At 43.3% G+C, this 10,949-nt stretch overlaps 1 protein-coding gene across 1 annotated transcript; it reads left to right on the plus strand.

Moving 5' to 3' along the window:
• The first annotated feature begins 9,658 nt into the window (after window positions 1–9,658).
• Window positions 9,659–10,114, plus strand: LOC142441303 (ATP synthase F(0) complex subunit C2, mitochondrial). The gene has a single exon (XM_075543334.1). The coding sequence runs from the start codon at window positions 9,674–9,676 to the stop codon at window positions 10,097–10,099; it is 426 nt and encodes a 141-aa protein (XP_075399449.1). The 5' UTR covers window positions 9,659–9,673; the 3' UTR covers window positions 10,100–10,114.
• The last annotated feature ends 835 nt before the right edge of the window (window positions 10,115–10,949 follow it).

The following is a 10,949-nucleotide window of genomic DNA, read 5'->3' on the forward strand; positions in this document are numbered from 1 at the left end:
AAGGCAACAATGATATGGAAAGCATAAATAATAACAGGAAGAAATATTGGCGTTTTTTCATGTAAAGGAATATTTAAATTTATTTTTAAAGATATATTGACATATATTTTTAAAATAAGCAACAAAGTTAAGAGGAATATGATATACTGGGAGATATATTTACAGCACAGGCAGCATACTGAGTGCTAGAATTCTGATATTTGATGGCTTTTCTTTGTCAACTTAAAAAACAAACATAATAAGCGGGTTTGAAAGGCTAGGAAAAAGCAATTAATAAAAAAGGAGCAATAATGGTCAACTAACATGAAACTAGACCAACATCATTCATAAAACCTACAAATTAAGAACAATGTAATCCACCACAAAAACAAAACAAAATAAAAGAACCATATGATCATATTAAGCAATGCAAAAAAGACATCTGATAAACTTCAACATTCATTCTTGATAAAAACACTCAGTAAAATAGGATTCAAAGGGAAATTCTCCAACATAATAAAGGCCATATATTCTTTTTTAATTACAATGTTTACTTTATTTTTTTTAATTCATTTTATGGAGGGCTAGTACAACTCTTATCACAATCCATCCATCCATCCATTGTGTGTCAAGCACATTTGTACATTTGTTGCCCTCATCATTCTCAAAACATTTGCTTTCTACTTAAGCCCTTGGTATTAGCTCCTCATTCTTTCCCCTCCCTCCCTGCTCCCCCTTCCCTCATGAACCCTTGATAATTTATAAATTATTATTTTGTCATATCTTACACTGCCCGACATCTCCCTTCACCCACTTTTCTGTTGTCCGTCCCCCAGGGAGGGGGTTTTAAGTAGATCCTTGTAATCGGTTCCCCCTTTCTACTCCCCCTCCCCCTCCCCAATCTTGGTATTGCCATTCTCACCACTGGTCCTGAGGGATTCATCTATCCTGGATTCCCTGTGTTTCCAGTTCCTATCTGTACCAATGTACATTCTCTAGTCTAGCCAGATTTGTAAGATAGAATTGAGATCATGATAGTGGATGGGGAGGAAGCATTTAAGAACTAGAGGAAAGTTGTATGTGTCATTGATGCTACACTGTACCGACTGACTTGTCTTCTCCCCAAAACCCTTCTGTAAGGGGATGTCCAGTTGCCAGATGGGCTTTGGATCCCCAATCTGCACTCACCCCCTCATTCACTATGGTAAGATTTTTGTTCTGATGATGCCTGATCCCTTCAACACCTTGTGATTGCACAGGCTGCTATGCTTTTTCCATGCGGGCTTTGTTGCTTCTGAGCTAGGTGGTGCTTGTTTACCTCCAAGCCTTTAAGATCCCAGATGCTGTATCTTTTGAAAGCCAGGCACCATCAGCTTTCTTCACCACATTTGCTTATGCATCCATTTGTCTTCAGCGACCGTATCATTGAGGTGATATGATTTTTTGTTCTTTGATGCCTGATAACTGATCCCTTCGGCACCTCATTATCACGCAGACTGGTGTGCTTCTTCAGTGATTGTGTTGGAAAGGTGAGCACCATAGAATGCCAATTTAATAGAAGAAAATATTCTTGCATTGAGCGAGTACTTGAGTGGAGGCCCAATGTCCTTCCGCTACCTTAATACTAAACCTATAATATGTGCACATAGATCTATTTCCCCATCTTCATGTATAAATATATTTACATATGTGCATGTCTTTATCTAGACCTCTATAAATGCACTTTGCCTCCCAGCTCTTTCCTCTATTTCCTTTGGCTTTCCTACTGTCCCACTAACATGCTCAGTCCCCACCAGGGTTTCAGCAATTCCTCTTGGTTATATTACCCTTGATCATGCCCTACCCACACCCTCCTCACCACCGATTTGGAAATAATAAATATTTTAAAACATAGTTCCAGGAATGGGTATTGGGCTCACACTACATCCTAGCTCCAACTTAAGAACAGTTCGTTTTTACATCATGGCCCTGCTCGATGCTTGCCCTCAGGAAGGGAACACAGAAGATAAAAGAGCTATAACAAAATGTGGTGAAGAAATTAGATGGTGCCTGATTATCACATAAAATAGCATCTGGGTTCTTAAAACCTTGTCTCCAAACAAGCAGTCATCTAAGTGAGATGTCAACTAAGTCCACATGGAAGAAGCACACCATCACTAGTCTTCAAAGGATTGTAAATCATATAATCTGAAATCAAAGCAGGGATTAGTATCAGATCCTAAATTGTGGGAATCCAATTGCAGAAGGCTATTGATTACAATATGAGCCCAAGACCCATTTGTGGGAATGACATAGGAATAAGCCTCCAGTGACCTCCCTCATCCACAATCGAGGGAAGGGAGGAAAGTGATGATTGAGCAGAGTGCACTGGAGGGAAGCATATAGACGGTCAGCGGCATCAATCTCTTTATTGGATTGCCCCCTCTGATGCATGCTGGACCTGATCTGGTCTTCAACGTTTTCTGTATTTTTGGTTAGTTCTGTTTCATTTTGTTCTTGTTTGTTCATGTTGGGGTGTATCTCAGAGGTGTTATGTCATAGGAAGTCACCTCATGAAGCTGTGCTATATGTTTTTCTGTGTTTCAGCATATGAAACCAAGGATTGATGAAACTATAGGGACAGCTAGTAGAATAAGGGTTTTGGGGTGTGTGTGGAGGGAGGGGCAAGCACAGTGGTGGTGGTGGGGTTAAAGGGAGACAATGTCAAGGAGTCCAGGAAGAAAAAGAATGTTTTGAAACTGATTGTAGTAACAATTGCCCAATTCTGCTGGACATGATTGAACTAAGGCAAGATATGATATATGTATTAACGCCAATTAATACATTTTTAAAAGATAGCACCAAAAAGGAAATTAAAAGAACAATATCATTTATAGTAATTACCCAAAAGAGAAACTACTTAGAAATAAATCTTATCAGAGAAACAAAGAGTTATATAAAGAAAACTATAAGTCACTTCTACAAGAAACCAAAAGAGACACAAATGGAAGAATATTTCACGATTCTGGATAAGAAGACTTAATATTGCAAACATGTCAATATTACTAAAAAGAATCTATAAATTCAATGCAATTCTGATCCAAATCCCAGCACGATTCTTTAAAGAAATGGAAAAACGAATCAAATTTTATATGGAAAGGAAAGAAACCCAGGATAAACAAAGCACTACTAAAAAAAGAAAAAGTAGAAGACCTTTCACTTCCAGATTCCAAAACCTATTATACAGCCACAGTAATCAAGCCAGCTTGGTATTGTTATGCTAGACACGTACACCAATGGACTAGAACTGGGAACCCAGAAACACATCCGAGCACCTCCAGACATTTGATCTTTGATAAAGGACTAAAATACATTAAATGGGGAAGAGATAATCTTGTCAATAAGTGATGATGGAGGAATTGAATCTTCACCTGCAAAAAAGTGAAACAGTACCCATACCTCATACCACACTCAAAAACTAAAGACCGGAGGAGGGAACCGGTGGAGAGGTCTGGGAGGCTGGCCCCAGCACCGTAAATTAAGTGGATTCCTGCCCCTTCCCCGAAAAGAATTTGTTCCAAAGGACGACATTGACTCTGCAGCTATGGGAGATGGACATATTTGATCAGAGCACACGGGAGCAGATGAAGGGGCAGGAGGAGAGAGTGGAGCACAGCCTGGCCCACCAGGCCGTGATGATGATGTTCCTGAGTAGAGCAGCCAGTCCACAGAGAGAACAACATGGCTGGCCCTACTATGAGACATGATGCCCCTCAGTGACTAAGGGCGATACAGGGGACAGCACCGGAGACACAGTGTGGGAATTGCACCTGACCTGATCCCACCACACCAAGGCAAATCACTGGGGGAGTGCAGCGGAACAGCAAGGGAATGGAGTGGCAAGGTCCCCAGGGAATGCCGAAAGTGGACTTTGGGGCCAGGGCATGGTGCCCCAACAGACTGGACTGGAAAACGCTCCTAAGGGCCAGCAAACGATCCCTGAACTAACTACAAGCTTTTCTCTTGTGAACTGTTTTGTTCTGTTCTTTTTCAGTGGTTTGTTTTGGTTGTTTTGTTGTCTGGTTGTATACTGTTGCTTTGTTTTCCTCTGTCTAGTTTTCGTGCATGTTAGTGACTCCACAGGTCTGTCTGAATAGGACAGGCTGGATGAACTATCTGGATGAAAAACAACGGGACCGACAGTTCCGGGGGGACTTGGGGTGGGGGGGTAGGGGGGGTAAGGAAGTGGTGTTAACAAACCCAGGGACAAGGGAAAAACATGGGACCCCAAATGGTAGAGAAGGGGGAGCGGCAGGCCTGGTGGAAAATGATCAAGGGTAAGGTTGCTTAGAGAAGAGGTATACTCTAGCCCAGGTGGCGATGAAGCATGGTAGTAGGGCAGGAGGAAGGTCAAGGGAGATGGAGGAAAGAGCTAGGAGTCAAAGGGCATTCATGGAGGTCTAGACAAAGACATGTACATGCAAATATATATAGGAGGATGGGAAAATAGATCTATGTGTATATATTTATAGGTCAAGTATTAAGGTGGCGGAAGGACCTTGGGCCTCTACTCAAACACTCCCTCAATGCATGAATACCTTCTTTTATTAAATTGGAACTCTATGATGCTCACTCTCCCAACACAACGGCTGGAGCCAAAGTGGGTGAACAAGTAAATGTGGTGAAGAAAGCTGATGGTGCCCGGCTATCAAAAGAGATAGTGACTGGGGTCTTAAAGGCTTGAAGATAAACAAGCGGCCATCTAGCTCAGAAGCAACAAAGTCCACATGGAAGAACACACCAGCCTGTGTGATCGAGTGGTCCCAAAGGGATCAGTTACCAGGCATCAAAGAACAAAAAATCATATCATTGACTGCACACCTCCATGATAGGATCGCTGAAGACAAATGGGTGCATAAGCAAATGTGGTGACGAAAGCTGATGGTGCCCGGCTATCAAAAGAGATAGTGTCTGGGGTCTTAAAGGCTTGAATGTGAACAAGCGGCCATCTAGCTCAGAAGCAAATAAGCCCACATGGAAGAAGCACACCGGCCAGTGCGATCACGAGGTGCCCAAGGGACCAGGTATAAGGCATCATGCAAAAAAAAAAAAGATATAAGTGTGTGTATGTATGTGTATATGTATATATGTATGTGTGTATATGTATATATATACCATATTAAATGAAGGGGGAAGTGCAGAGTGGAGACCCAAGGCCCAAGTGTCGGCCAATGGAGATCCCCTCATAGAGGGGTTTAGGAGAGGAGATGGGTTAATTAGGGTGTGAGGTAGTACCGATGAAGAACACAGCTTTCCCCCAGATCCTGGATGCTTCCTCCCCCCAACTACCATGATCCGAATTCTACCTTGCAGGGCTGGATAGGACAGAGGCTGTACACTGGTACATATGAGGGTTGGAGGTACAGGAAATCCAGGGTGGATGATACCTTCAGGACCAAGGGTGTGAGGGACGATGCTGGGAGAGTGGAGGGTGAGTGGGTTGGAAAGGAGGAACTGATTACAAGGATCCACATGTGACCTCTTCCCTGGGAGAGGGACAGCAGAGAAGGGGGGAAGGGAGACTCCGGATAGGGCAAGATATGACAAAATAACGAGGTATAAATTACCAAGGGCATATGAGGGAGGGGGGAATGGGGAGGGAGGGGGGGGGGGAAGAGGACCTGATGCAAGGGGCTTAAGTGGAGAGCAAATGCCTTGAGAATGATTGGGGCAGGGAATGTATGGATGTGCTTTATACAATTGATGTATGTATATGTATGGATTGTGGTAAGAGTTGTTTGAGTCCCTAATAAAATGTAAAAGAAGAAAAGAGAAAAAAAATGATTAGGGCAAAGCCTGTACAGATGTGCTTTATACAATTGATGTATGTATATGTATGAACTGTGAAAAGAATTGTATCAGCCCCAATATATTGTTAAAATTAAAAAAATAAAATAAAATAAAATAAAATAAAACTAAAGACCTCAGAACCATAAAGACCATGAATGAAAAAAAACAGGGACAAACTTTAGGGCCCTAGTACAATGCATTCATACACTACCAAACAGAATAAAGGATACCCACACCACAGAAGACAAAATAGAGCACTGGGACCTTTTAAAAGTATGAACTTTATGTACATAAAAAGACTATCAAAAGAGCAAAAAGAGAGCCTACAGATTGGTGGCGGTGGTGAAATTGTCAGTGATATATCGGATAAAAGGTTAATTTTTTTTAATCTATAGAAAATTACAACACCTTAATAAGAAAATGCCATTAACTTGATCAAAAAATGGGCACAAGACATGAATAGACAATTGACTAAAGATGATAGCTAGTTGGCCAACAATGATATGAAGAAATGTTCAAGGCCAAAACGAAATTCACTGCCATCCACTTGATGCTGATTCATAGCACCCCTATAGGACTGGGTAGAACAGTCCCTGTGAATTTCCAAGACTGCAATTTTTTATGGGAAAGGAAGCCCCATCTCTCTCCTGTGGAGCAGCTGGTGATTTCAAACTGTTGACCTTTCAGTTAGCAGCCCAATGCATAACCACTACACCACCAGGACACCTCTCATTAGTCATAAGAGAAATACCGATTAAAACAATGAGATACTACCTCATATCAACACTCTCAGCAAATTTTTTTTAATCCAGAAAATAATAAATGTTGGTGAGGCTGTAGAAAGATTGGAATGTTCATATATCGCTGGTGGGACTGTAGAATTGTACAATCACTATAGAAATCGGTATGGCACCTCCTTAAACAAATGCAAATACAAGTACCTTATGATCTTGCAATCTCTTACTTGCTATATACCCTAAACCATAAAGACCCAAACATGAACAGACATGCACTTTCATGCTTATTGCAGCAAATTCTGTAACAGCAGAAAGATGGAGACAATAAAAATAAACCCATCTGTAAAGGAATGGATAGACCAACTCCAGTATATACACACAATGGGACATTAGGCATTCTTAAAAACAACGGGGAGTCTGTGAAACGCCTCATGACGTGGGCAAAATGATGCTCCGCCAAGTTAGTCAATCTTATCAAGATAAATGTTGTGTGATGCCATTATTATAAAGGAAAAAATAAAAATGGTCTTCAGACCAAAGGACAAGACTAAAAGTTACATGGAGGTCAGGACTCGGGAGGGAGAGAGGACAGGGACAGGGCGGCAAGGAGGGAGGGCTGATGGGAAGAGGGGTTACAACGGAAATGAAGAACCAAACAGAACCACATACATGGGGTGTTATGATACTGTCACTGTTTGGATGCTGTGCACTGTGCAGCTATATACAAACAAATGGGGGAAAGAGAGAGAGAACTTTCAAAGACACCTCCAGCTTTTTCACCCGTCAGACCTATACACTGGTCTGAGTGATTCTAAAGGAGCAGAGTAAAAGTGAAGTGGACTTACATTCTGTTATGAAATACAGCTAGTTTCTTTTTTAAAAATAAACTTCAAATTTTAAGAATCACATAAGTCATGTTTCAGTCCTCAGATGGCTGCTGCTGCGGGGTGTCCTGACGTGCTGACTTTCAGCACCAATCAGCCGACGTTCCGCTTCCACTCAGGTTTCCAGTGGCTGATCACTCATAGTCCTTCTCCCAGGCTTGGTCCACCATAGGTAGACCTGTTCGTGTTTGAAACACTGGGGCATGGCGTCCTGCAGCAGCAACAAACAAGCTACCACCGTAGCTCTGCTAGACAGGCCGTGGGCTTCAGACCAGCAAAGCTCAAGAGCTAGTCATTCCTGGTGTCGAGGGGAAAGGGTCAACATAGGAGGCATTGCCATTGATTTCCGTGTAACAATTCAACAATATATAAGGATCGTGGGGACGAGGAGGGCTGTGAGCCATAAGGTCCATCAGCAGTGTGAGACCACCAGCCGCTCCTCAGGAGAGCATGCAGCTTTCTGCTCCCATCAAGAACTGCGGCCTCAGGAAGTGCAGAGGCTGTTTTACGTTGCCCTGCAGGGTCCCTAAGAATTGGACTCAACTCAGTGGTAGTGAATGTGGTTTGGATTTTAGTATGGAAAAAAAGTTCATGTATATAACCTTTGTACTTAAAATGCTACTTCTTGGAATTTATTCTGAAGATTCACTGAGAGATCTGCCTCTGATGCGTGTGATGTTTGCACAGTATTTTTATAATAGCAAAAATCGGAACAACCTACATGCCCAACAGTAAAGAATTAACTTAATAAGTTGTATTTATTCAGACGGTGGTGTTTTGTGCAATTATCCAAGTGATCCAGTAGATGTTTATCTATGGCATCAAAAACTGTTAATGACATAATGCGACATATAAAATGTGTTCAATATGACATGTTTACATACTGAGTCATCACGCATATATAGCACAATGTAGGGGTAGTTTTGTTATGTTCCTATAGGTACCATCCCTCAGGGTGCTGGAATGGTACTGGGAGGGTTGCAAAATCAGAAGCCTATACTTTATCCTGGATTATGGGCTAGGGCACAAAAGTTTTTAATTACCAGGAGGTTGCTAAGTACTTTTTTTCTGAAAAGGGGTGGTAGCGCAAACAAGTTTGGGAACCTATGCTATAGACTTACAAACCCCAACCAGAGCCACTTCCATGGGCTGACCCCAAACTGCTCCATAGGAATTCCAAGGCTGTAAGTCTTACCGAACCAGACTGGTTCACCTTTGCCCTGTGGCTCAGCTGAGGAGCCACCAACCTTGTAAACCCACAGTGACACAAGAAGGAACCACAAAGTTCCTTCTTCAATAGACACACACGCACACGCCCATTGCCATTAATCAATTCCGACACATCGTGACCCTTTGCAGAGTTCCTGAGACTGTAGATCTTTAAGGGAGTAGAGTACCTCATCTGTCTTCTGTGTAGACACTACTGGGTTTGAACCATCGACTTTGCAGTTAGCAGTCCAACACCTACACCACAGCACCACCAGGTGTAGAGGAGATATTGGAAAGAGCCCTAGTGGCGTCCTGAATTACTCAGTCAGCTGTTAATGACCAGCCTCCCGTTTTATGCTCCTGTAATCATTTAGTCTCAGAAACCCACAGGGGCAGTTCTTCTCCGTCCTGTAGGGTTTCTATGAGTCAGAATGGATTCAATGGCAGTGAACCTGAAGCTTGGTTTTGGGTTTCTGAGTGATGGGCTCTAAGTGACTGGTCCCCCTCCCTCCCCCCCCCCCCGTGATACATATGCTTCTTAGACTTCAGCTGACTGCTGCAAAGCTGTGGTTTGGATACAAGTCTTTGCAGACTCTTGTGACCACACAAGTGTGGTAGCTACATAATCTGTTCTCAATTTGAGATTTAAGAGTGAAGTGATGGAGTTTAGCCTGTCAACCAGGTTGCAGCTTAATGATCTCATTTGGAGGCGCTAAGGAGAAAAATAAGTCGCTGGAATCAGGAGACACACTCACTCCAAGAAAGACATTCTTGTTGACAAGCCACATGGAGACAGGCTGATGGCAGTCAGAGCCTTGGAGTTGGAGGAGCCACATGCCAGCGCTGAGATGGTTCTACCACCATTGGATCCACAAGACTTTCCACCCACTGGGCTGTGATCTTCCTGCATTCAGCGTTATTGCACAGCTGCGTAAGTCTAAAGAGGACTAATATTATGCATAATATTGACATATTGGGCTCTGTCTTCTCTGCACTAGGAGCAGCTCGCCTGCTACTGCCCCTCACCCCCTAAAAATGTACTCCTGCGCCAAATTCGTCTCCACCCCTTCCCTGGTCAGGAGCACCTCCCAGCTGCTTAGCAGACCACTGTCTGTTTTGGTGCAGAAACGGCCCGAGACACTGACAGATGAGCGCTTCAGCAGCTGGACAGCCCCACGTCCCCTGACCTCACGCATCCCTAGTCGCAGCTTCCAAACCAGCGCCATCTCCAGGGACATTGACACAGCCGCCAAGTTCATTGGGGCCGGGGCTGCCACAGTTGGAGTGGCCGGCTCTGGAGCTGGCATTGGGACTGTGTTTGGGAGCCTCATCATTGGTTATGCCAGGAACCCTTCTCTGAAGCAGCAGCTCTTCTCCTACGCCATCCTGGGCTTCGCCCTCTCAGAGGCCATGGGGCTTTTCTGCCTGATGGTGGCCTTCCTCATCCTCTTCGCCATGTGAAGGAGCCTGCTTCACCTCCCATAGTTCTCTGTCCCACGCCTCGTCTGCCCTATATGTCTGCTTTCCTTGCACCTCCCCAGGCAGCCCGGGGAAAGAAATTGGCTCAGGGTGTGACAGAGGGAAGACAAATAAATACTGTATTAATAAAGATGTTTCTTGAAAAAAAATATTGACATATTGGGTAATATCAGACTTATGGACTTGATCTGGAATTTATGGACTAATATCAACATATAGGGTAATATTGGACTTATGGACTTTATCTGGACTGGGCTGGGATGTTTTCTCAATATACAATTGCTCTTTTACATAAAATTCTCTCTTATTCACATGCAAGTGTCCATGAATTTGTTTCTCTAGTCCACCCGGACTAACACAGCATGCTTGGCTGAGCGCAGTGGACTGTTTGGGGGAAAGACCCTTGTATCAGACAAGTTTTTAGTTCATTGAGCTCTCCACTCCAAGCACATTGAGTTGGAGTCTGAGCTGGTCACTGAACCCCCTTGAGCATCTGCTGTGTGCTCAGACACCCCCAGGTACGGAATGTTCTGGAACTGCAGCAGGTCAGGCAGGGGACCCAGATCCCAGGAAGAATACAAAACATAGCGACTGGAGCTGAGCCTCTCTGAATGAGTGCAAATCCATTGCTACTGGGAAAACCATAGCAATGACATGACAATCTGGAACGATTCAGTGTCTGCAAATAAGATTCCTCCAGTAAATCCAGTTATAGAACAGAATTTAATAACACGAGGTGAATAGAAAACACAAAAATGCCCAGCAATATTTCAGGATAAAGCAGTAAGGAAAACGTATAATTTACTGAGTTTGCTAGGAAAGGCTAACTGTT

Source organism: Tenrec ecaudatus, chromosome 2, assembly GCF_050624435.1.
Source record: "Tenrec ecaudatus isolate mTenEca1 chromosome 2, mTenEca1.hap1, whole genome shotgun sequence".
In the NCBI taxonomy this organism is placed as follows: Eukaryota; Metazoa; Chordata; class Mammalia; order Afrosoricida; family Tenrecidae; genus Tenrec; species Tenrec ecaudatus.

Excerpts from the sequence above, each read along its gene's own strand:
- LOC142441303 (XM_075543334.1), top strand. The coding sequence starts at position 9,674 with ATGTACTCCTGCGCCAAATTCGTCTCCACCCCTTCCCTGGTCAGGAGC.